This window comes from Lynx canadensis, chromosome D1 (assembly GCF_007474595.2).
Source record: "Lynx canadensis isolate LIC74 chromosome D1, mLynCan4.pri.v2, whole genome shotgun sequence".
In the NCBI taxonomy this organism is placed as follows: domain Eukaryota; kingdom Metazoa; phylum Chordata; class Mammalia; order Carnivora; family Felidae; genus Lynx; species Lynx canadensis.
In genome coordinates, this window is record NC_044312.2 from 106,278,009 (window position 1) to 106,304,720 (window position 26,712).

At 48.4% G+C, this 26,712-nt stretch overlaps 1 protein-coding gene across 1 annotated transcript in view; it reads left to right on the forward strand.

Annotated features, from left to right (window-relative positions):
• The first annotated feature begins 18,877 nt into the window (after positions 1-18,877).
• The window catches only part of LOC115526450 (inner centromere protein), a 28,217-nt gene continuing 20,382 nt past the window's right edge, over positions 18,878-26,712 (forward strand). Inside the window, 7 exon segments of the mRNA XM_032595091.1 lie at positions 18,878-18,905; positions 19,564-19,666; positions 23,346-23,429; positions 23,431-23,476; positions 23,478-23,494; positions 23,896-24,007; positions 24,872-25,673. Coding sequence (XP_032450982.1) covers positions 18,878-18,905; positions 19,564-19,666; positions 23,346-23,429; positions 23,431-23,476; positions 23,478-23,494; positions 23,896-24,007; positions 24,872-25,673 — 1,192 coding nt within the window.

The following is a 26,712-nucleotide window of genomic DNA, read 5'->3' on the forward strand; positions in this document are numbered from 1 at the left end:
TAACCATGGGCCAAGAAGCAGGCAACATGTCCTAAGGGTTTCTAGAAACATGAGGCACATTCTGCTCTTTGGAGATATTGAGATTTTAATGTAAGTGAGACAAAGTTTACACAACTCAGTTTTGTTTATTTTTTAAATGCTTATTTATTTTTGGGAGAGAGGGCGTACGTGTGAGTGGAGAGGGATGCGGGTGGGAGGGGGTGGGGGACAGATGATCCAAAGAGGGCTCTGCTCTGACAGCCGAAAGCCAGACGTGGGGCTTGAAACTCACGAACCTGTGAGATCATGACCTGAGCCAAAGTCAGACGCTTAACCGACTGACCCACCCGGGTGCCCCTACACGACTCAGTTTTAAATTCTCAGTAGAGGGGCGCTTGGGTGGCTCAGTTGGTTAAGCATCCGATTTCACTGAGGTCATGATGTCGAGGTTTGTGGGTTCCAGCCTCGCATGGGGCTCTGTGCTGACAGCTCAGAGCCTGGAGCCTGCTTCGGATTCTGGGTCTCCCTCTCTCTGCCCCTCCCCTGCTCACACTCTGTCTCTCTCTCTCTCTCAAAAACAAAAGATAATAATAAGACAAACAGGTCTTCCTGAGCTAAAAACCAAGGTGTCATCAGGCCTGCATCCATTCTGAAGGCCCGAGGGGAGACTGTCACCTTCCGGCAGCTAGAGGCTGCCTGCCCGCCTTGGCTCAGGCCTGGCCTCTCGCTCTGTCTTCAAAGCCAGCAGGGCGCCATCTTCAGATTTCTGGCTCTGACTCTCTCGTCTCCCTTACAACGCCCCCCTGTGGTCACATCGGCCCACCCAGAGAATCCAAGGCAATCTCCTCACCCCCCAGTCCTGAACCCATCCCCTCTGCAAGCTGCCTTCTGCTCTGTAAGGTAACTAGAGGTCCTTATTCTTCCTACACCAGGCGGCCTCAGAACCACCATGAGAAGCAGAAGGGAAACGCGCTGTGGTAAGTGGGCCGCGGAGATCCAGCCCCAGAGGGTCCGCGGAAGCCCCCATTTTCATTCCCGGGTGGCCATGGGAATGGAAGGTCCCACAGTAGACGAGGGACGGAGCTGGATCCCTGCTTGAAGTTGTGCACTGGGCCGGGCCGGGCGAGGAATGAACTTCATTGCCACCGGACACTGTCGGGGCTAAGGCGTATCACAAGCTACGAGCCCAGGGCGGTGTGAGGGCCAGCGTTCACCTTGCTGGCTCAGTGCCCGGATCTGCCATCATCCTGGGTCACTGGGGGGGGGGGGAGGGGACGGGGGCAGCAGTGCCCAACTGTCGTAATGAGAGCCTGTTCTGGACTGGAGCCCTCGAGGTCGGAAAGGAGGCAAATGCAAAACCATAAGCCGGAGAGAGGTGAGCACAGAACGAGAGAGACCAGGAGAATCCAACACACAGAAAACTCTGAATCTAACCTCTAAACCTTAAGGTTTAGAAGCCATGTTACCCACAGAGAGGACCCTGATGTGTCAGGCCCAGATAGAGCAACAGTTCTGAGTCCAGAAGACGCACATCATTTCCCATTACATAGTTAATCCACCGCCTGCCAGCTTTTCAGTAATAAAGAGTCTTTCAGATCAACAATACTAATGTCATTCAGGTCATTCCAAAGATTAAACAAAATTTTTTTAATGTTTATTTATTTTTGAGAGAGAGACAGAGAGAGAGAGAGAGAGAGAGACAGAGCACGAGTGGGGGAGGGGCAGAGAGAGGGAGACACAGAATCCGAAGCAGGCTCCGGGCTCCGAGCTGTCAGCACAGAGCCCGACCCGGGACACGAACCCACAAGCTGCGAGATCACAACCTGAGCCCAAGTCGTACTCTGACTGACTGAGCCACCCAGGTGTCCCTAGGTCATTCCAAAGATTTTTTAAGTGCTCGAACCCATCGCAGCCCCAAGAAATGTTCCTAGAAATTCCCGGCTAAGGGTGCTTGTCGTTTGTAGAGAGGCAGAGAAACAGCCTCATTTGGAGACATAAGATCTTACATAAGTAACCCCCTTTTTGGTCAGTGGGGTTTCTAATGAGCCTCTACTATGTACAAATGTGAAGCCATCTTGCTTGACAGAGTAGAGTGCTTTTTTTCATAGCCTCTGGGGTTAAACTAGAAGTTTGAGGTGACATATCGTAGTGGTTCTGGAATCAGAAGGGCATGAGTTCACGTCCCTGCTACTACTCCTCGGACTCCTCTGCTGGGTCCAGAGCAAGCCGGCTTTTGTCTTTGGGACTCAATGCCCACATGTGTAAAATGGGGATCATTAACAATAATACCAGATAGGGTGTTGTAAGGATTCAATATGAGGAATGCCACTATATATCGCATAGGTGTTGGCGCTATAAAACAAAGGTAAATGATCTGAAAAAGGATTTACGGTGCTAATAACTGGAAAGGTGCAAAGACAGGGGACAATGTGGCAAAACAGTGAAAGTGTCAGGCAGCCTTCTAACTGGAGGCAGGACATCTCAACAGTGGTAGGAACAGACCTAAGCTTACACATTTGCAGTCTTTGACTATGTGAATCCTTTATTCCAAGGGTCCCTTGACCAATAACGTTGTATAAAACGGCTTTCCGGTCTTCACTGACCATAGGAGGAATTAGATAAAAACAACTGAGCTGTTCTATTCACACGTAGATGTGCTGACTGTCAAATACGTGAGCTGAACCCTGAGAACCAAGAGGAAGAAGTTCTAGGCTCTCATTTTAAGAGGACATTGCATCTACTTGTAATTATACGTACAATAGAGTATTTGATAATCACAATGGAGTATGTTAGCTCTATCACCCCCATTCTGTGTGGTACGCTCTCCCTTTGAACATTTACTGCTAATCTCTAAATGGTCATGGATGGGAAACATCATTCTAACTGGTGCCGCTCCAAGGACTTAACCAGGATGTCACCAAAGTAGAACGTACAATGAAAGAATAAGTGAGAGTGTTGGACTTCACTGTAATCAGAAGAAATAGATATAAAGATGAGTTATTTGTATCCATTCAATTGATTAGAGATTTTGAAACATAACAATGACTCACATAGGCAAGGGCTTGGCAAAATGGACACTTTCGTAGATTTCCAATTGGTAACAACGAAACAAAAACTCATTGTCCCCCAAACTCATCAAAGAGAATATTTAACTAAAATGTGACACCCTCAAGAAGAAATTTCATAGCCCATAAAAGTGAGACTCATGGGACACCAGAGTGGCTCAACTGGTTAAGCGTCTGACTCTTGATTTCAGCTCAGGCCATGATCTCACAGTTCGTGAGTTCAAGCCCCGCATCAGGCTTTGCGCTGACAGTGCAGAGCCTGCTTGGGATTCTCTCTCTCTCTCCTTCCCTGTCTGTTTCTCTCCCACTTGTGCTTTCTCTCTCTCTCAAAATAAATAAACTTAAAAAAAATAGTGAGACTCATGAAGTGGTTGCATGATAAAACACACACGCATAAGAGTAACAAAAAGATGGGGTGCCTGGGAGGCTCAGTCAGTTAAGTGTGGCTCAGGTTATGATCTCATGTTCGTGGGTTCGAGCCCCGTGTAGGACTCTGTGCTGATGGCTCAGAGTCTGGAGTCTGCTTCAGATTCTGTGTCTCCCTCTCTCTCTGCCTCTCCCCTGTGCATTCTCTCTCTCTCTCTCTCTCTCTCTCAAATAAGTAAGCATTAACATTTTTTTAAAAAAGAAAGTAACAAAAATAACACGAGGTTGTTAGAACACCATGATTACACAAGAAGAGTAACAGGAAGAAATATAGCCATGGTGCCATCAGGTGGTAACAGTCTGCTGATCACTCTCTAATTTCTATATTTCTCCAAGTTTCCATAATGGAGATATATTGTTTTGACATTTTCTTTTACATTGTACTTTATTTATCAAAAAAAATTTTTTTGAGAGACAGGCAGAGGGAAAGAGAGGGAGAGAGAGAGAGAGAGAGAGAGAGAGAGAGAGAGAGAGAATCTTAAGCAGTCTCCACACCTGACTCAGGGCTAGATCTCAGAACCCCAGGATCATGATCTGAGCTGAAATCAGGAGTCAGATGCTCAACCCACTGAGCCACCCAGGCACCCCTCTATTTTATTTTGAAGTTTATTTATTATTATTATTATTATTATTATTATTATTATTTTAGTAATCTCTATACCTAAGGTGAGGCTCGAACTCACCACCCTGAGATCAGGAGTTGCACACCGCTCTGACTGAGCCAGCCAGGTGCCCCTATTTTATTTGGAAAACTCTTTTAATTATGGAAACATCTGGTGATGAAACATCACAGCTCTTATGGTGATGAAAGCCTGAATTGCAGGGGTGGTGGAACTATCCATAACATTCTGAAGGATTCTAGAACATCGTTAAGAGCCTCAGAGCTTACCCTGGTGAAAAAGGCTTTGCCAGTAATCTATACTCACCTTTGGGGAAAAAACTGTACTAACCCACCAGAGCTTAATATAACAGCAGAAACTTTACATTTCTAAACCATGTTTCTTCGTAAATACGAAGAATACGTAAATACGTAAATACGTAAATACCTTGTTCGGCCTGCCTGTAGCGAAACCAAACAAGTGTTCATCCACCTGATGCAAACACAGCAAGTCGATGGAAACTGACACCAAGCTTTTGCAGTGAGGAAAGACAGGTTATTTACTGGTGAGGCACAACCCAGGAAAATAGGGAGCTGATGCCCCCAAGTCCCAAACTCCTCAATGGCTTACAAGCAGGGATTTTGAAAGGGGGGAAATTCAGGGTAAGACTCGAAGAGTCTTGGGTCAGCCAATTGATTAGGGATTGAGTCATCTTGTCCCCTCTGACAGCTCCCTGCTGGTTTTGGTGTGATGATGGAGAGAGGTGGTCGTTCTGCTTCGGGGGCCTGGAAACCTGCAAAACATTCTGGGCGGGTTGCATTCGTGATGTCTTCTCTAAGAGTTCCAAGACACAAATTCTCCATCCTGTGGCTATTACTAAGCTGTAAATTACTTTTTCTTTTTCTTTTTTTTTTTCACGCAAACACCGCACATTATGTTTGCTAGCTCAGGCAGAACAGCATCCCACGGACTTTCGGACTTTCGGGGGAGGCAACTTCATGTGATTTCCTGAGGCAAGTTTGCAGGTTTGTTTGACAGTGACTAAGGGCTAACCCCCTGGCCAGAGGCAGCCAGGAGCCCTATGTTTAATTGTATAGATAGTTCTATCGTTCCTTTTGGTCACAAGACTGTGCCCATGTTCTATCAGTAATGCTGCATTTTGCTATCTCTTACTACACTCTGCCTCTCCTCTTCTAATAGGAGAAAATCAATCTAGAACTCTTCGTGAATGGTCAGGGCATTCAGGGCGCCCGCCGGGCACTGTGTGTTTCTGAGAAAACTAGGCACTCTGGAGGCTCTCTGCCTATGGGAAACCAGGAAACTCTAACTGCTTTGGAAGGTAGAGGGGTTCTTGCCATGACATTTCTCCTGGCCTTAAATTATGCCCAAAGATCTCCTTTTCCTCAGAAAAGCTGAAAGAAGAGTGCTGGGTGGCTCAGTTGGTTAAGCGTCTGACTTCAGCTCAGGTCATGATCTCGCAGTTCCTGGGTTCGAGCCCCGCATCAGGCTCTGTGCTGACAGCTCAGAGCCTGGAGCCTGCTTCGGATTCTGTGTCGCGCTCTCTCTCTGCCCCTCCCCTGCTCACGCTCTGTCTCTTTCTTTCTCACAAAAGTGAATAAACGTTAAAAACATTAGACAAATAAAAGAAAGAAAAGCTGAAAGAAAACATTCTGTGTGTGAAACCGGGGATACAAGCCCCGCAGACCCCAGAGTTTCGACGCAGGGAGCCTCGATGCCTCTGGCTAGGCAGCTATGTACCTAGTTAATCCCGAAGGGGATAAAGTTGTTGTTGTTGTTGTTTTTAAGTATATCTTTTCTCAGACAATATGATGTAAGAGACAGAGACGGTGGAGTGCGCACATTGCTGTGAGGAAAGTGTGTTTTGCAAAACTGGACCATTGTTTAAACAGTTCTAGCATTATCCAAGTGGGCCTTGCTAACAATCCTATGGTACCGTGGACTGGGATTAGACAGTGTGCCAAAGCCACTGAGGCAATAAAAGCAGGAATTCTGTTTTCCCAATTTATTGCTGAAGTGAGCATGAAGGGCCCACACCGCGGCCGTCTATACCTTCGTTCAGCCCACATCTTATTGGTCCAATGTGTTTGCATCGACAATTGTTTTCTCCACCCCCTCCCCATTCTACATTTAGGCTTCAAGAGCGTTGATCATATAGATATAGAATTCACAACTCTTCTCCCAGAAAGTTCTCTGTAAGTTCAGCTTTAAAAGACATACTTTCCAGGTGGCTCCGTTGGTTGAGCGTCCAACTCTTGATTTCGGTTCAGGTCATGATTCCAGGATCGTGTTGGGCTCTGTGCTGAACTTGGAGCCTGCTTAGGATTCTCTCTCTCTCTCTCTCTCTCTCTCTCTTTCTCCCTCTGTACCTCTCCCCCTTCTTGGGGGAGAAAAGGAAGAAAGGAAGAAAAGGAAGAAAAAAGGAAGAAAGAAAGAAAGAAAGAAAGAAAGAAAGAAAGAAAGAAAGAGAAAGATGAAAGAGAGAAAAAGAAAGAAGGAAAGAAGAAAGAAAGAAAGAAAAAAGAAAAAAGAAAAGAAAAGAAAGAAAGAAAGAAAGAAAGAAAAGAGAAAGAAAGAAAGAAAGAAAGAAAGAAAGAAAGAAAGAAAGAAAGAAAGAAAGAAAGAAAGAAAGAAAGAAAGTTGGGGCTTTTAAAAAATTTTTAAAAATAAAAGACATACTTTGCCACCCTCACTGTTTTCTCTTCCCCGCTAGGAAATGTAGTCAGCCTCCTTCCTCTCTTGAAGGGAGCCATTCATAGGCAGAAGAGCTCTTTTGTAGAGGAACTTGTGTAACACTGGCCACTTCCTTAAGGCAGTGGTTCCCTAGGCTGGCTGTAGGCCGGGTTCAGTGGGAGACAAGGATTTTACTGATTTCTGCAAAATGAGAAAGATAAGAACAATGCTAGAGTTTTTCACACAGGAATTTATTTATCTCACGGTGATGTATTCGGACATTGTGCACCCTCTACTTTTTTGGTTAAAATGTCTTTTCTTTTATAATAGTAGGATCCCAGTGAGAGTTTAAAATGAAAACTTGCGTCTTAAGAAAATTAACCTGATGTAAGGGCTGCCTGGGTGGCTCAGTAGATTAAGTGACTCTTTTTTTTTTTTTAACTTTTTTACATTTATTCATTTTTGAGAGACAGGGAGAGACAGAGCACAAGCAGGGGAGGGGCAGAGAGAGAGGGAGACAGAGTCCAAAGCAGACTCCAGCCTCCCAGCTATCAGCACAGAGCCCGATGCGGGGCTGGAACTTACAAACCGCAAGATCATGACCTGAGCCAAAGTCGGATCTGAGCCACCCAGGCGCCCCAAGTGTCTGACTCTTAATTTCATGATTTCAGGGTCGTGAGACTGAGCGCCCAGGAGTGGGGCCTGCTTAAGATTCCTTCTCTCCCTCTCCTCTCCCCCCTCCACCTCATGCTCTCTCTCAAAAATAAATAAACTCTAAAAAACTATAAAATAATAAAATAAATAAATGAAAACCTTTTAAAACTTAACCCGATGTAGATGACCAAACGTTTATGTTAATGTTACTGCTCTGTAAGTCCAGAGAACCACTGTTTTAATGGACTTCACCAGAGCTTTAATTTGGGATCACGGATTTAATGAGACCGAACCGAATCTCATTCTGATGAGGAAGGTTTTGAATAACACATCTCTGCACATTCACAAAGCCAACCTACTAGAAGCAACTGAGATGTCCTTCAGCAGGGGAATACATAAATAAACTGTAATACATCCAGACGATGGAATACCATTCAGCACTAAAAAGAACGGAGCTATCAAGGCAGGAATATTACCAGGCCATCCAAAAGGGCTACATTCTGTGTGACAATCTGGAAGAGGAATGTGTTTAAATCCATAGACTGTAAAACACCAAGAGTGAACCCTAATATAAGCCACAGACTCCGGGTGATAATGACGTGTCAGCAGTTATAACAAGTGATTGCACTGTTGGGGGATGCTGACAATTGGAGGTGATGTATGTGTGGGGCGAGGGGGTATACCGGAAACCTCTCTACCTTCGACGCAAATTTTGCTGCATATCTAAAAATACTCTAAAAGAATAAAGTCTATTAAAAAAAAAAAGTCAACCTACCAAGCCAAATTTCATGCTTATTTAGAACCGCCATGGGGAGCGGAGATCACCGGTCAGATAACCAACTGTTAGGCTTAAAGGAACTTCAGAGATCCTGTCTCAATATACAGCAGCCCTGCCACTCCCTTGCCATGTGACCTTGAACTCGCCACTCACTGCTCGGGTCTGTTTTCTCAGCTGCAAAGAGTCCTTCTTTTTCAGGTCCGAAATTCTGTGACTTAACGAATCAGCGATCTCCAAGTTCAACACATTAGGGAAAAGAGATGGCCCCTTATGGGCGAGGGGTCAATTCGGGGGAAATTCAGAGGACGCAGAAAGCAACAAAACACTCCGTTTTCCTTATTGCTTGACATGGCCGTGACTTAGAAGTTGTTAGTCTAGCGTAGCTTGTTGAAGGGAAAACTAAAAAGAGATTCCTCATCCCACTCCTTCTTTTTTCTTTTTGCTTTTTCATTAACTGACACCAAGTAAGGTGAGGCATCTGTTCAACGGCCGGGATCAAAACACAGAGGGTTACTGCCTCCTAGTGGGCATGCAGCAGGGACTTTGTCTCTAAATTCAGAGATTCTAACTTGATTCCCCAGGTGCTCCCAGAATTGGTCTTACAAGCTGGGGGAACCTTGAGAAGCTGCCTGTTTTTCACTTCCTTTACTTTGCAGATGGCAGCCGGCGGGGGGGGGGGGGGGCGGGGGGGGGGGGCGGGGGGGCGGGGGGGGTCGCACAGCAGGGTCCAGGGCTTGTGGTCCCATTAAATCACATGGCAGCTTCATGCCCGTAGACCTCTTGGGTGCTGGGAACCGCCGTTGCAGGTGGCAGGGAAAGGTATCGCCCCATGTCAGTTTGCCTCCCCCTGGGACTTTGGCTGTGGGAGGATGTCTCAGCCACGGCCGTGTGACCTCATAAGGCAGGCACACAGAGAGAACGTCATGGAACGTGAAGGCAGAGATTAGGGCATGCCAAAGCTTGCCAGCAGGTCTCCAGCAGCTGGGAGAGCGGGACGAAACAGATCCTCCTTCACAGCCCTCTCGGGAGGGACCAGCTCTGGATCTTGGACTCTGGCCTCCAGAAAGGTGAGACAACACATTGCTGTCACTTCAGCCACCCAGTTTGTGGGACTTTGTCCCGGCAGCCCCAGCAAACTAATTCACACGGGTTTCACAGAACTTTCTCTGCGAAACACCTTCCAGCGGTCAAATACACTTTGAATTGGCAGAACCAAAACGACGGGCCTTTTCTCCTGAGTAGCCACTTACTGCGACATTCCAAAATGTGGAAAGGATCCATGAACTCTGCATTTCAGAATCGGTAGACGGAAGGAATGTGGTCCGACGACTCACTGTGAGCCGGAATTCCTTATAGAATATCTCCTTCAGCCAGGGGCGGAAGCCAGGGCCGTACCCTCAGGGCACAGTGAAGGTAGGGCAGCTTGGAGCCAGACAAGATACTCTGTAAAAGAGAAGAAGGTTGGGGTGCAGCAAAGAATTAATGCACCAGAGACCTTCACTAGTTAGAGTTACGGAGAGGTGCTCCTGATGGATCTTGAAGTGAGGGAAACATACTTGTCGGAGCAGGTACGCAAAGTCACACATGCACAGCAGATGGAAAGTCAGGGCAGCAAAGGCTGGCGACTCCTATCCCAGGGCTGCGCAGGGGACGATGAGCAATAGTCACCGAATTTCAAAGACCGTATTTCCTGTTCCACAGGAAAGGTTTTCTCTTAAGTGGAGTTGGATGAAGAGAGTATGACAGACCTCATGCATTTCCCCCCACCCACCCCCTTTTTTTAAGGCTTTATTTTTAAGTAATCTCTACACCCAACATGGGGTTCGAACCCACAAGCCCCAGATCAAGAGTCAGACGCTCTACCGACTGAGCCGGCCAGGCGCCCCAGGACCTCACGCATTCCCAGGCCCATCAACCAGTCTCTCCCTGTAATAAACCGGGAGCTGAATGCCATTAGTCACTCATCCACCTCCCATGCTGATTCCTTTAGCAGGACAGCCGTCAGATTACGCGTGGCTTCCACGGTGCTTCAGAGAAAGAACACATCTGACTACCTCCAGGCTAATTCCGGCTGCTCAAGACCGTGTTTCCTCATCCTAAATCCTTCCGGAAAGGGTGTCCGGGTATTTCACTCTGCGCCTCGCTTATTCGGGCGACTGCACAGATAACACACAAGGATTTTAGTCTGATGGGGTTTATTCTTCACTGCAAGGGAATCAGCAGGCACTCTTCTATGAATCTTCCTTCTGCACACTGTTTTTAGAACGAGTGAGTCCGCCAGCCATCGTCATCTTAGGGCAGCAACAAAAAAGAGCGAGCATCTGAGACCTCAACGCAGAGGCTCCCCAGATAAAACACACAGCCCAGAGGACTTCCTCTACCAGCCATGAGGGAGGAACAGGGCAGAATTTGCCTTCCCATCTTAAACAAGAGTAGAACGGGACCGCCAAATATAAGGCACCTCTTTTTTTTGAGAAACAGAGGGGGAGACAAAGTGTGAGCGAGGGAGGGGCAGACAGGGGGACACAGAATCCGAAGCAGGGTCCTGGCTCTGAGCTGTCAGCACAGGGGCTTGAGCTCATGGACGGTGAGATCATGACCTGAGCTGAAGTCGGACGCTTAACCGACTGAGCCACCCAGGTGCCCCAAGAGTGACTGTGTTTTTTAAAAAAATATTTGGGGGCGCCTGGGTGGCGCAGTCGGTTAAGCGTCCGACTTCAGCCAGGTCACGATCTCGCGGTCCGTGAGTTCGAGCCCCGCGTCAGGCTCTGGGCTGATGGCTCAGAGCCTGGAGCCTGTTTCCGATTCTGTGTCTCCCTCTCTCTCTGCCCCTCCCCCGTTCATGCTCTGTCTCTCTCTGTCCCCCAAAAAATAAATAAAACGTTGAAAAAAAAATTTAAAAAAAAAAAATAAAAAAATATTTGGTTTATTCAAGTTCGATGTTAAAACCTTCATTCTTCTTAAAGTTTTGAAGTTCATTTTACACGTATAAAGCTAGCAAATTTTAGGTATTTTACAAATATTTTTAAGTTTGCTTCTTTGTTTTATTTTATTATATTTGAGAGAGAGAGAGAGAGAGAGAGAGAGAGAATCTCAAGCAGGATCCATGCTCAGCACGGAGCCCAACATGGGCTTGATCGTATAACCCTGGGGTCATGACCTGAGCCGAAATCAAGAGAGCTGACGCTTAACTGACTGAGCCACCCAGGCACCCCAATTTATTTATTTTTAAGTAATCTCTACACCCAATGTGGGGCTCAAACTCACAACCCCGAGTGAAGAGTTTCATGCTCTACTGACTGAGCCTGCCAGGTGCCCCTTTTTTTTTAAATATTTCTTTTTAGGGGTGCCTGGGTGGCTCAGTCCGTTAAGCGTCTGACTTCAGCTCGGGTCATGATCTCACAGTTCAGTTCGCAGGTTCGAGACCCACATCAGGCTCTTTGCTGACAGCTCAGAGCCTGCAGCCCCTTTGGGTTCTCTCTACCCTTCCCCCACTCACCTCTGTCTCTCTCTCTCTCTCCTTCAAAAATAAATAAACATTAAAAATTTTTTGAAAAAATATAGTTTTTTTAGTTAGCAAATTTTAATAATTCCTTTTAAGATCTCATTTACAAACTCGGCTATACTCGTTCTAATGTTTTCAGTTGCATTTACATTTCTATTCATTTTAGTTTTTTAAAGAAATTCGATAGTCTGCTTGAAGAAACCATCCCAGGCATTCGGTTGAACCATATGGAACTGCCTTTTTCGCAGGGCAAAACACAGTTGAATAGTAGTGATTTTATGTGATTGAAACCAATGTGTATTCTTCCACGTACAATGCATGTAATTTATAAATAGGGAGTCGAAGTGAAATTTGCACGAGGCTAAACAGGCAAGGAAGACTTTATTTAAGGCTACTGAAAAAAGAGAGAGGCTATCATACAATTAAACACAAGTCGGGAGGGTGTGTAAGTGCTGGCGTGAGCTGGTGGCAAAGGACCAAAGGACATTAGCAGGGTGGTTGATCCATGGGTCATGTGTGGCACATTGAGTTACTCCTGAGTTGGCGAAGGTTTTTCTCCGCGGTTAGGCCATCTGTGTTTGCTGAGTCCCACTGAAGTTAGACACCTGTCCCCTTCCAGAGACTGGGAAAGGGGAGCGCTTTCTTTCATGCTGGTTATGTTTCAAAGGAATGCCTCCTAGGTCCTTGAGAAAGACATTCCTAGGTTGTAAACCTGGCAAAAGCCTTTTTAAAGAGATTTCCATCCACTTCAAAGGGGCAGAGAAACAATTTACCCTTCCAAGCTGTCTAAACAAAGTGTTCCGTGAAAAGGGAGATGGGGATCTAAAGTCAGGAAGAAGCCTCAAGTTGACTCAAGCTGAAGGGGAATATTTAAGGCCATCTTGGTTGATGGTGAATCTTAAATTCTCTTAGATAATCTAGTTCTGCTATATGCATTTTGGAGGATTCCAGCTTAGAAATACAAATCGACATTAATTCATCAAGTGTACGTTTTAAATCAGGATCGGCTACCGAAATCGGCTGATTTCTCTTAAACGTTTCAAGTTCTTGCACTAATCGATGCACAGATTGTTCTTTTAAAATGGCAATAATAATACGATAGGGACCCCGGCTGGATTCTTGCCTGTGACGTTGATGGGACACTCCAAGTCTATAGGCTGTAGCAAGGACTCCCTAACTTAAAGAAGGGGCTGGCTGTGTAGCCCCCTTTCCTGAGACTGTGGTTACATGTCACCCAATTATTATTTCTGGTCCTGAAAGTCCGAGATCCTGTAGCCAGACAGCACAGTTAAACCAAGCCCAGGCCGAGGTGGACACAGTTCCAATGTTGCCATCTTGCACGGGCTTGCATCTTGCTCAGCATGCTCCTTGCAGCAGACAAAGTTGTGATTTTGGCAGGCATTCAGAGCTCAAGTTGTATCTTTGCCTACAGCTTCTACCCCCAGAGACTTTCAGTGTAGGGAAGAGGCCGCATATAGCCCAGCTGTCTTCACATTGAGAAACACCACCCACATGAAGGGTGTAAAAAGAAAAACAAGACTTGCTGAGACTTTTAAGAAAGTCCATTTTATATTCTCCTAGATTTGTCCTGTATGTACTTTTCTTTCTCTTCCTTCCTTCCTTCCTTCCTTCCTTCCTTCCTTCCTTCCCTCCCTCCCTCCCTCCCTCCCTCCTTTCTTCCTTCCTTCCTTCCTTCCTTCCTTCCTTCCTTCCTTCCCTCCCTCCCTCCCTTCTTTCTTTCCTTCCTTCCTTCCCTCCCTCCCTCCTTTCTTTCTTTCTTTCTTTTCTTTTCTTTCTTTCTTTCTTCTTTCTTTCCTTTTTAAAGCTTGTTTATTTATTGTGAGAGAGACATGGGGCACCTGGGTGGCTCAGTCGGTTAAGCGTCCAACTCCGGCTCAGGTCATGATCTCACAGCTCGTGGGTTCGAGCGCCTCATTGGGCTCTGTGCTGACAGCTCAGAGCCTGGAGCCTGCTTTGGATCCTGTGTCTCCCTCTTCCACTCTGTCTGCCTCTCTCAAAAGTAAACATCAAAAAAAAAAAAAACCCTTTGAAAAATAGGCAAAGGACTTGAATGGACATTTCTCCCAAGATGTACAAACAGCCACCAAACATATGGAAAGATACTCTACATCACGATCAGGGAAACATATATCCAATTCATGACATACCACTGCACACCTGTTAGAATGACTATTACAAGAAACACAAAAGGTAACAAGTGTTGGCAAGGATATGGAAAAAAAGGGAACCCTGGTGTGCTGTTGGTGGGAATGTAAACAGGTGCAGTCACTGTGGAAAACAGCATGGTTCCTCAAAAAACTAAAAATAGGTCTACCTTGGGGTGCCTGGGTGGCTCAGTCGGTTAGGCATCTGACTCTCAGTTTCAGCTCAGATCATGATCTCATGGTTCGAGGGACCAAGCCCCCAATCAGGCTCTGCACCAAGAGCAGATTCTCTCTCTCTCCCCCTCTCTCTGTCCCTCCTCTGCTCATGCTCTTTCTCTCTCTCTCAAAATAAATTTAAAAAGTTAAAAAAAAAATAGGTCTACCTTGTGATCCAGCAATCCTCCTTGTGGGTCTATACCCAAAGGAAATGAAGTTATTATTCCAGAGGTATCCGCACTCCCATGTCCACTGTAGCCTTATTCATAATAACAAAAATATGGAAACAACCCAATGTCTGTTAATGGTTGAATGGATGAGAAAATGTGGCATATGGGGCGCCTGGGTGCCTCAGTCGGTTGAGTGTCTGACTTCAGCTCAGGTCATGATCTCAAGGTTTGTGGTCTCAAGCCCCATGTCGGGCTCTGTGCTAACAACTCAGAGCCTGGAGCCCGCTTCGGATTCTGTGTCTCCTTCTCTCTCTGCCCCTCCCCTGTTCATGCTCTGCCTCTCAATAATAAATAAACGTTAAAAAAAAAAAAAGGAAAAGAAAATGTAGCATATATAGGGGCACCTGGATGGCTCAGTCCATATGCATGTGACTCTTGATCCTGGGGTTGTGAGTTCAAGCCCCACATTGGGCATAGAGCATAAATTAAAAAAAAATAATAATAAACAAAAACAATATTTAAAAAAAAATAAAATGGGGTATAGAGAGAGAATGGAATATTATTTAGCTTTATAAAAGAAAGCTATCCAGGCATTTCTAACAACCTGGATGAATCCGAAGGACGCTGCACTAAATGAAATAAGAAAGACACAGAAAGACACACGCTGCATGACCTCACTTATATGTGGAATCTAAAATAGGCAAACTCATAGAAGTAGAGAGTGGATTGGTGGTTCCTCAGGGCTGTGGAGGGGGAAAGGGTGAGATGTTGTTCAAGGAGCACAAAGTTTCAGTTACACAAAGTGATTAAGTTCTGGAGAGTTAATGTACGGTTATGGGAACATAGTTAGCAATTCACTATATTGTGCACTTGGAATTTGCTAAGAAGGTAGATCTTTTTTTTTTTTTTTTACATATTTATTTATTTTTGGGAGAGTGCAAGTGGGGGAGGGGCAGAGAGCACGGGACAGAGGATCTGAAGCAGGCTCTGTGCTGACAGCAGGGAGCCTGATGTGAGGCTCAGACTCACAAACTGGGAGATTGTGACCAGAGCCAACTGACTAAGCCACCCAGGTGCCTCCTAAGAGAGTAGATCTTAAGTGTCCTCACCATGAAAAGAAAAAGAAAGAAAGAAAGAAAGAAAGAAAGAAAGAAAGACAGAGAAAGAGAGAGAAAGAAAGAAAGGGAGAAAGAAAGAGAGAGACATGGAGACGAAAGAAGAGAAAGACAAATAAGATAAAAGAGAGAAAAGAAAGAAAGAAAAGAAAGAAAGAAAGAAAGAAAGAAAGAAAAGAAGAAGAAAGAAAAGAAAAGAAGAAAGAAAGGAAGAAAAAGAAAACCATGTGGGGGTGAGGCATATGTTAATTAGCTCTGCTGTGATTACTTCACAACGTGTAAATATATCAAATATCATGTTGTACACCTCGAATATATATGTTTTATTTCTCAATTATACCTCAATACAGAAATAAAGATATACCAAAAAAATGGATCATAGTGGATATTAAATTGCTATGGCATTTTGATGTCATTAGATACATTTGAAAGGGTGATGCGTGAGTTTTAGAAAATTATATCCTTTACAACCATTTTAATGGTGAAAATAATTTTAAGGTCAATTTAAAAAATGTGTACCTAGGTTTTAAAATGGTCTTAGTGGGGGGCGCCTGGGTGGCGCAGTCGGTTAAGCGTCCGACTTCAGCCAGGTCACGATCTCGCGGTCCGTGAGTTCGAGCCCCGCGTCAGGCTCTGGGCTGATGGCTCGGAGCCTGGAGCCTGTTTCCGATTCTGTGTCTCCCTCTCTCTCTGCCCCTCCCCCGTTCATGCTCTGTCTCTGTCTGTCCCAAAAATAAATAAAAACGTTGAAGAAAAAAAAAATTAAAAAAAAAATAAAATGGTCTTAGTGGATGCTAGAATAAAACTATTCAAAGACTTTGTCTCTCTGGCCTAGAGACCTGGAACTATCAGTTTCCCCCGAGGGGCAGATGTTAAGAGGGCTTCCTAATCTCACAGGGAATCCACATTTCAGGCCCCACCTTTGTCTCCAAAGAATCTGGCAGTGGAGGGCCGCAGTGCTCATCAGGGTGGAGGCTTCCTCACTGCTTTCCAGAACATTCCATCACAGGCATCTTCATGCTAATCTCTACCTATGACTTCTACTTTATTTCACTGTCAGAAATCCATCTCTAATATCCCAACATTCTAATGATATAAATATTGTCCATCATACTGTAAACTCCACGAGAGCAGGGTTATAGCTGCTAGGCTCACTGCTGGGTCCTCCGCACAGTGCCTGGAACACAGCAGACAGGCAAAAAATTATTAAATTGAAATAAGAGGGGCAGCTGATTTTGTAGGGGAAGGTTTTTATTATTTTATTTTATTTATTTTATTTTATTTTATTTATTTATTTTTTAAGTTCATTTATTTAAGTAATCTGTACTACATTCAACGTGAGGCTTGAACTACGGACCTTGAGATCAAGAGTCACGTGCTCCTCTGAGCCAGCCAGCCGCCCCCAAAGTTATTATTTTAGACGTGCAGTATTGGAGATATGGGATAACAATTCAGGTAAAGCTCACGAGTAAGTCTAACTAATTCATTTTTTGCAGGGTAGCCTTTCTGTGATTTGAAGGTTTTTAAATAATCTCTTTCTCACATCTGTCCTTAAATAAGTCTTCCTACAGAGGAGGCAAACTCTTCCAGGAGAGACACAAGGTTTGATTCCAGTTTTTTTTTTTTTTAATTTTTAATGTTTTATTTATTTTTGAGAGAGGAGAGAGAGAGAAGGGAGACAGAGAGAGAGGGAGACAGAGAATTTGAAGACAGGCTCCAGCATCTGAGCTAGCTGTCAGCATAGAGGCGGATGCGGGGCTCGAACTCACCAACCGTGAGATCATGACCTGAGCCCAATTCGGACACTTAACCAACTGAGCCACCCAGGTGCCCCGTGATTCCAGTTCTTTTGCTATGGTATCTCCACAGGTTACTTATCCTCTTGTTTTATCAGTTAAAATAGAAAATTCTACAGCTTGTTGGGAGGAGCTAATGCATAGGAAAGTGCCAGGAACAAATACTGTCACAGGGTGGGCGTTCAGGAAACGGTAGCTGGGAGGTAAGGTTTAGCTGTTACTATCCTGGGTGTTCTTCCCTCGGTTTAACTCCCATCGGGCACGGTTCCAGGTAGAACACAGGCCTCTGGGGCTGGGCAGAGCAGAACAAGGCTTCACTCCCCCGTTCACACACTTTCCTTCCACGTTCACACCTCTCAGTTTGCTTTAACAGGATTTGGGGCTTGACACTGGCAGTGCAGGACATCTCTGAAGGTGGCTAAAGTAAGAGAAACATGGGAGCCAACAAAGCATCCGGGAGTGGGGGGTAATTATCATTCCCCTGTGAAAGGAGACAATGGAGCTAGACTGGAACGGAATACATTCCATCAAGGGTCGAAGAAGGTTCAGAAGAAAGTAATGCCACAGAAACGTAGGAACTGGAAAGAGATGACCCAGCTTAACCCTTCTCTCTCTCTCTTTTTTTTCAATCTTGGTCAAAACATATAAAATGTACCATCTCAACCATTGTTTTTTAAGTTTATTTATTTGAGAGACGAAGCACAAGTGGAGGAGGGGCCAGAGAGAGAATCCCAAGCAGGCTCTGTACTATCAGCGCAGAGCCCGATGCAGGTCATGACCTGAGCTGAAATCAAGAGTCAGACGCTTATCTGAGTGAGCCATCCAGACGTTCTCATCTCAACCATTTTTAAAAGTTCATTACAACATCACTATAAGCCCATTGTGCAGCAGACTCCTCTAATTTTTTTTTTTTTTTTAATCTTGCGAAACGGAAACTATCTCTATTAAATAATTCTCCTTTTCCCTCCCCTCCCCAGCCCCTGGCACCCACCACTCTACTTTCCGTGTCTAAGAGTTTGACTGCGTGAGACCCCTCTTACAATCAGAATCATGCAGTATTTGTCTTTTTGTGACTGGCTCATTTCACTTGGCAAAATGTCCTGAAGGTTCATCCATGTTGTAGCCAAAGACAGCATTTTTCTTCCTAAGGGCTGAATAATAATCCATTGTATGCATATGCCACATTTTCTTCATCCACTCATTCATCAGTTGATAAACATTTAGGTTGCTTCCACCTCGGCTAATACTGCAATGAACACTGGCATATAAATACCTCTTCCAGATTTATTTTTTTTTTAATTTTTTTTTTCTTCAACGTTTTTATTTATTTTTGGGACAGAGAGAGACAGAGCATGAACGGGGGAGGGGCAGAGAGAGAGGGAGACACAGAATCGGAAACAGGCTCCAGGCTCCGAGCCATCAGCCCAGAGCCCGACGCGGGGCTCGAACTCACGGACCACGAGATCGTGACCTGGCTGAAGTGGGACGCTTAACCGACTGCGCCACCCAGGCGCCCCATACCTCTTCCAGATTTAACTGCATTCTTTTACAGGTAATGGCAACCCTGACTCAGACTGACTGATTAAAGCAGAGCTTCACAACAGTGGCAATATTGCCACTGGACAATTTTTTTTTTTTTTTTTTTTTTTTTTTTTTTTTTTTTTTTTGCGGGGAGTGGGTGGGTGACCTGTCCTATGCAATATAGGGTGTTTAGCAGCATGGCCAGCCTGTACCCAGCAGACGCCAGTAGCCCCACCAACCGCCCCCCAAAAAGAAAGCGTATTCCATACATTGCCAAATGAGGGTGGGACAAAGTGCCCGGGTTGAGAACATTGCTCCAAAGAAACACTGAGGCCATTATAGATGGGACCCAGTCTGCTCTCGTCCAAGAGATGGCAGACGGCTTTACGGAAATACAAAGTCCGGTGCGATTTACAAAGCATTTGCTTTTTAATTCTCAAAAAGGGCAGAGGGCAAAAGGATGTGCAGCACGGAGGAGAAAGCTAAAGAAACTTGCAAAGCCGAAAGCTCCGGCGACGCGCACGGATCTAAGGTATCGGCCCGGCGGGGCCTCGCAGGGCATGCTGGGGCTTGTAGTTCCGGCGTGAGAGGCGCTGGGCGCGCATTCCCCACCCAGGGCGACTTCCTCTGTCGGCCGCCTGCCGCCGCTCCCGGAAGCTGAGCAGGTTAAAGTTTCAACGCTTCCTTTCCCCGCCTCTTAGTCCCGCAGACTGCCAACCCCGAGTAGCTAATAGGCTGCCGGGCTGGAGCTTTCTCTTATCTGATTGGCCTAGAGTTTTGTAGCGTCGAGACAAAACTTACTGGGGATTGGTCGAGTCTTCAGTTTTGAAATTCGTAGGTTTCGCCGCGCTGTAGCGCCCCATCGCTTCTCCCAAGTGGTGAGCCCTGGAGATCCGGAGCCGAGGGTCTGGGTCCCGCGGGAGGCTCTGCTGGGGTGGCCGCCGGACTTGGATCAGAGAAGCACTTAGGAGACGCGGTGCAGTCGAGTGATGTGCGCGCGGGGCGGCCGGCGGGGCTGGGGGTGGTTGGCGAGTTTTTACCCTCCCGCCAACTCTGGACTGGGGCGTGACACCCCCGGCCCTTTGCCCCGCGGCCTGGAATGGACGGGTCACCTCTTCCAAGTGGTGACCTGCCTGGTCCCGGGGCCTGAGATGACCCCTTATCCTCCACCTAGGTCACGAGGGTTCCGAAAACGTAATCCCCCGCGCCCACCTCCCGGGTGCCTAGCATCCTGTTTTGTGCTAGGAAGCCCTTTGTTGACCTGGAGCGCAGGGAGCGCACACCAACCGGGAATTATGCCCGATGACGTTTTCTGTACAGTTAACCCACGCTCCACACTTCCCCCCCCGAGCTGAGCAACGTTTTAAATTGACCATTTCCGGAGGCCAGTGTTGCCCCTCATTTTGTCCCTCCCCAGGGACGTTCACCGTCAGCGGTTTCAGTACCATCCGGCGGCCGTGGCCTTTCCTGCAGGCCTACCTTTCAGAGACTGAAATCGAGGAGGTGATATCGCTTGTGGTTAAGAGCACGGTTTTAAATCCAGGCCCCGCCCCCTGACATACTAGGTGACTTCGACTTAACTTCTCTTTGTCTCAGTTTCTCATTTGCACATAGGTATCTTCGAGGTTGGTAGTGAGAGTTAATGGGATGATGCCCCACCTGAGTATGGAGACAGGGACTCCGTGGAACAGCTGTTTATGATCATGACCATTTCTCACTAAGGTGTGGTAGACGGCTTAAGTCTCCGACTTCCTGCCACCTCAAAAAACAGGCATTGCAAAGGAGGCCGTTGGAGCCTCTGGTCTGGTGTAGGGTATGAGGGAAGTATTTGGGGAGGAAAGTGAGCTCCTTTCTCCCTTGGTGGGATGTTGGGTGTTTCCTGGTTTGGCACACAGGTTCTTAGATTGGCCGGAGATTTTTTGCTGTTCGTTCTTTACCGGAGCCTCCTTGATATGCGGATCCCTCCTTTCTCAGTCACCTCTTTTCTAACCTTACGGTGATCGTTTTTATTGTATTTGTTCATGTTTTATTTATTTTTGAGAGAGAGAGCTGCCCGTGCACATGAGCAGGGAGGGGCGGGGGGAGACAGAGGATCTGAAGCAGGCTCAGCACTGACAGCACAGAGCCTGATGTGGGGCTCGAAACTCACAACCATGAGACCATGATCTGAGCCGAAGTGGGTCGCTCAACAGACTGACCCAGGTGGCCCAGTGACCCTTTTCAAATAGCCAAGCTGAGGTCTCTAAGGACAACTTCCCCATGGAAGAAGCCCAAACACTTTTTTGCACTTTGCAAAAGAAGCTCTCATCAACTTTGCTGTTTTGAACAAATACTTAAAGGAAAGAAAGATAGCAGTTGTTGCTTGTTGTAGCTCTTTAGTGAACCTTGGTCTGGGTTTTGGCTTCCTTAAAACAATTTTCTCTTTCCTGGCCTCCAGCTGGGGTCCCGCACTTTGCCAGGGCTGAGCTCCGGGACAGAGTGGCGGGGGGGGGGGGGGGGGGGGCGGGGAGCGATGGCAGCAGAGAGGCCGTGCCCGTGATTGGCTGGCTTCAGAGCTGTCTCTGTCCAAAGCTTCTGCCGCCCTGCCCAACTGGCCCTGCCCCAATTAGCGTTGTCCCTGGCATCTAACCTGTGTATGGCATGCCCTAACGTGTATAGAATTGAACTCTTTTGGTGTCCTTGGTGTATGCCTGGGAGAAGTACCTGTAGGATGTTTATTTCTAGGTGTAGGAGTTGACAGATGGAATTGATTTCATTTAACAAGTATTCCTCTCATGCCAGGCACTGTGCCAGGCTCTGGGGCTTTCAGTTGCAAGCAAAACAGATGAGGGTTTGCCCCAGGGAGCAAATGTTTAGTGGACAGAGACAGGCTTTGTAAGCAAAGAGATACACAGTCCCCCAAGTGCTATGCCAGAATTGAAATTGACGGATGGGATGGTGAGTTGCTGAGATCCAGGTGACGAGTAAGCTGTGCAATTAGAAGACAGAAGCTTCCAGATACAGGGCAGACGTTGGCTTTGAGGAACAAAGGCTAGTGTTGCCCTGGAAATCAGGCCTCCAGAAGTCTTGTGAAGCTGCCACAGGACCTGGTATTAAGCTCTTATAAGGTGGCAAGGGATCAGTGACTTAGCTTCCTCCTTCCAGGAGCTTCCTATCTTAGGTGAGAGGCTGAGCTCTGTCAGCCTGGTTCTTGATTTTCAGGGTGTAGGCCAGGGTGGTGGGTCACCTGCCAGGGCATAAGATATGCAATCTGTTTATTATGGCTGATGAACATATCATTCCCCTGGTGGGGATATTTACTGAGCCCCTGCTGTGACTGTAATGAATACTTCTTCCTCTGGGGGGTGGGGTGGGGGCCTTCAATGATGATTTATAACAACAGCCTTAAGGAGGATGCAGGAGTTGCTGGTTTTGGGGTTTTTTTTGACTTTTATTTTATTTTTTTATGTTTATTATTTTTTGAGAGAGACGGAGACAGAGAGCAAGCCGGGAAAGGGGCAGAGAGAGAGGGAGACACAGAATCCGAAGCAGGCTCCAGGCTCTGAGATGTCGGCACAGAGCCGATGCGGGGCTCGAACCTCACAGAACCGCGATAGATCATGACCTGAGCTGTAGTCAGCCCTTCCCCGACCAACTGAGCCACCCAGGCGCCCCTGTGTTTTTGTTTTTTAAGAGGACATTGGTTTTGGGGCACCCTGGGTGGCTCAGTTGGTTTAAGCGTCGACTTTGGCTTGGGTCTGATCTCACCGTCTATGGAGTATTGAGCCCGAGCGTCGTCAGGCCTCTGTGCTGACAGCTCAGAGCCTTGGAGGCCTGCTTCGGATTCTGTGTCTCCCTCTCTCTCTCTGCCTCTCCCTGGCTCACACTCTTGTCTCTCTCTCAAGAATACATAAACGTTTAAAAAAAAAAAAAGAAAAAAAGAAAAAAAGGAGGATGTTGGGTTGTAGATTTTGTATTCTCTTAAAAATAAGACATTGCTTATCTACTTCCCTCTGCTCTCTCATCCATTTCTAAGACCTTTCAGCTCAAGGGAGGAGGGTTTGTGGGGAACTCTTAGGAGACGAGCGTGTCTCTAGACCCCTGCTTTCTTACCAACTCCTTTGGAATGCAGAACCCTGTGTTCACTGGCCTCTTGAAGGAGCAGTTGGAACCCATGTTCTTTGGCCTGATGCCCAGGGGTCCAGCTTGTGTGTAGCTCAGGGTGGCTGTGTCTTGGCCTTTGCCCACCCCCCACAGGTATAAGAGGAGAACCCACAGGCCTGTGTTTGGGCAGTAGAGGAGGGGTCCTGTGCCGGCTGCAGTTTCTCCCCTGGATCCAGGAGAGCAGGGTGGCCATGTCTTGTCATTTTAAGCCCCCGAAAAGGCCACTTGTAAGGCTGTTGCTCCCGAAATTGGCTGGGAAGTGTGGACTTCTGGGGCAGCGTGCTGTGGGAATGTGGGCGACGAGCATTTCTTTTTTGCAAAACTGACTGCCGGTGGGTTTGGCATTTGGAATTCGCATCTCAGGGTGGAGGGGAGGGGCTGTTGGGCAGGAAGGGGCTCTGATTTCAGGTACTGGGTGGTTGTGGTCGTCGGCGATGGGCGCTGCGGCCCGCAGGCCCCTTCCCCTGTGCCAGGTTCCAGCCCCCAGCCCTGAGCCCCTGTGCCTCTGTCTGCTTTCACCAGACAGAGCCACCATGGGGCCACAGCCCCGGGGCCCATTCACCTGCTGGAGCTGTGTGACCAGAAGCTCATGGAGTTATCTGCAACGTGGCAATAAGGACTTGGTGTGGCTCGAAGAGATTGAGGAGGAGGCCCCAAGCATTGTTCACCAGGTAAAGGCAGGGCCGAGCTGGCAGGGGACGCAGGTGGGGGACACAGACAGCCTGCTTCCCCACCTGACTTGCAAGACAGACAGGCTGCCGGGCTTTCCCCCAGAGTGCCTGGTGATGGGGGCCGCCCTCACGTGATGGGAAGGGGAAGGAGAGGCGCTGAGCTGGCCCTCGGGGTGGCGCTGCGGACCCTTGCCTGGTAGCCTTGCTCACCTCTGCGTCTCCCGGGAGGAAGCCCTGCAGGCCCTGGCACGGGGCTTCCACGTGGCCTAGGATGACTTGGTGCCGGTCGTTCCGAGCTTGACTTGTAACTGCACAGGAAAGGGCTGGGGCCAGGCTGGGTTGGGGAAAGTGGGCTGGAGGTTCCCGGGCAGCCATGAACATCACTCGCTTGTACCAAACAGTGAATTCAGCAAGGAGCCCGAGCTGATGCCCAAAACACCTTCTCAGAAGAAACCGACGGAAGAAAGAGACGGGTTCTTAATTCAGGATGAAAACAGAGACCCCATCCGGAAAAAGGTGGGAGGAGGGTCAACTAGGCATGTTGGGTCTGGAGGCTTGGAGCCCGCAGGAGACTTAGCTCCGCAGGGGTTAACGGGGGAGCAGAGGCCGGCGGGCAGAAGTAGTGGGTACCCCTGTGGGCCGTGCTGAGGGGTGAAATGCCCAAGGAAACAAAGTGTGACCCAGGACCGTGGAGTCCAGAGTGTGTGTGTGTGTGTGTGCGTGTGTGTGTGTGTGCCATGTTCATGTAGGTGTGCTTGGGCCTTGGAGTGGGAAGGATTTTTTCAGAGGTGGGAGAAGACAAGAGAACCCATCCTTCTGTGTGGGTCAAAGCAGCCAAGAGGTATGGACCAGGGGCTCTGCCTGTTGCTGCCACTTGATAACGTCCATGGAATGGCCGTGGGCTGCGGTGTACTGGGGGAAAGAGGCTGGGTCTTGGGGTCAGGGGGTCCAGGGTACGCATTCTAGCTCTGCCCCTGCACAGCTGGATGTCCTCGGGTTCATTATCTACCTCTAAGCCTTAGTTTCCTCCTCTCTAAGGTGAGGAGGATGGTCCCTGCCTCTCAGGGCCACCTTGTGGAGTAGAGCCTCCAATGAGATGCTTGGCACAGTGTGACCTCAATCAGCGGGAAGTTTGTAATGACTTTAGTCTTCCCAGCAGTTCTGTGAGGTCTGGTAATATCCCAGTTCATAGGCGAGGAGGCTCAGGCTAAGAGAGGAGCGGCCACGGGTCTCGGCTGGTCTTCCGCCTCCAAGCCCTCCGGTTCCTACTCCATGTAAGCTAGTGGCTCCTGGGGAGACTGGTGCCCCCTGCTCGATTTTCGGGGGGTACCCCTTGCCCCGTTGGGTTGTCTCAGCCTCTGCTCTGCTGCCTCCAGCAGGTTGTCCCGCAGAAGGACCCGGAGCAGCCAGCTGAGCTCCCGGCACCTCCGCAGCAAGGACAAGGTGGAGAAGCTGGCCACGGTGGTCGGCGAGAACGGCTCCGTCCTGCGGCGGGTGACCCGTGCTGCGGCCGCGGCGGCGGCAGCCACCGCAGCATTGGCTGCTCCTTCGCCCACCCCCGAGTCTCCCACAGTGCTGGCCAAAGAGCCTGAAAATAGCCTGGCCCAGGGCCCGCTGGTGCCTGTGGTGGAGATCGGCGTCAGCGAGCGCCAGAGTGCCGAGCGGCACCTGGGCCGGCTCAAGTCAGCCCGGGCTCCTTCCCCGACTCCGTCCCTTGTAGCCACGGCTCCCGCCTCCCACAGCATCTTGATATCCGATGAGGAATCAACACCCCAGAAGCCGGAGGCTGGGAGACTGGCGTCTGTCACCGTGAGCTCCCTGATGGCTACACCCCAGGACCCCAAGGGCCGAGGGGGCGGGGCCAGCCGGTCCGCCTCCAAGCTCAGGATTGCGCAGGCCTCCCCGGGCCCGCAGGATTTGGCGGGCTCTCCGGCCTCGCCGTGGCAGGAGCGGGTGCTGGCTCCCATCCTGCCCGATAACTGCTCCACGCCCACGGGCGCCCACATAGACCCGCAATCCGTGCGGCGCAGCCTGATTGCCCCGTCCTCCCCGGGCCGCCAGGTCTCGCTGGCGCAGAAGTACTCCCTGGTGGCCAAACAGGAGAAGCCAGTCCGCAGGTCAAGCAGAAGGATTGGCAAGAAAGCCACTGAAGAGCCAGCTGCCTCCGCCCGTATCATCTGTGAGTCTGGGGGCCCAACAGGAGGTAGGGGTGTGGTGAATGGTCCTTGGTGCCTGGCTTAGCTGGAGTGGCTCTGGGGAACCATCTAGCAAGGAGCTGTCCCTAGAACTTTTTGCGATGGGGTAAATGTGCCCTATCTATGCTGCCCCATCTCAAGACCACCACTAGCCGCGTGTGGCCGTTGAGCCCCCAAATGTGGCTCGCGTGATGGAGGAACTGAATTTTTTAGAGTTATTACATTTTATTGAGTTTAGATTTAAACTAGTGGCTATCGTATTGGACAGCGCAAATCTGGCCCAACCCTCTTATTTTACAAATTAGGAAACCGAGGTCTAGGGAGATTGGCCACAGTGTGGTTAATGGCCGTGCTGAGGCTCAAACCGAGGCCTTTTACCCAGGGCCAGCGTGTCTGGCTTTCTTCCTGCAGAGGCTCACGGACATTGGCCGCGTTTGTGGCCTCCTGATAGCAAACTGCTGTGCTGGGGATATTGCGGGGAAGAGATGTAGATTGTCATGGCAGCAGGCTCCTTTAGGGACAGAGAACTGGATTTAGTGCCAGCTCAGCAATTCACCTGCCCTGTGACCTTGAGCAGGTTACAGAAAATTCTTTGTGTGGGCCTCAGCTGTTACGTGAGCCATTTTTGTCATCCTCTGGTCCCAGCTCAGGGGACCGTGGTTGCGGTGGGAGCCGGTGCGATGAGCCACGGAGGAGGATAGGCAGCTCTAAGAGTCAGGGCTGGCTGTGTGGAGGAGGTGGGGTCTGAGCCGGGAGGCTTTCGAAGAAGGATGGCTGGGCTTTCGGCAGGTGGGAAAATTGTGGGGAAAGGTATCCCTGGCCGAGGGAACAGCTTGTGCGAAGACCCAGAGGAATGAAATGGCAAGAGATAGGGTCTCTTGGGCTCATGTGCCGTACAAGGGGCTTGGGCTTGACCCCATTGATGCAGAGGATGTGGCCCCTTGATGGTCGTTGAAAGGTCCCTGGCACTGTGGGAAAAATGGCCAAAAGGAAGGGAGAGAAGGAGGCAGGGAGACCAGGGAG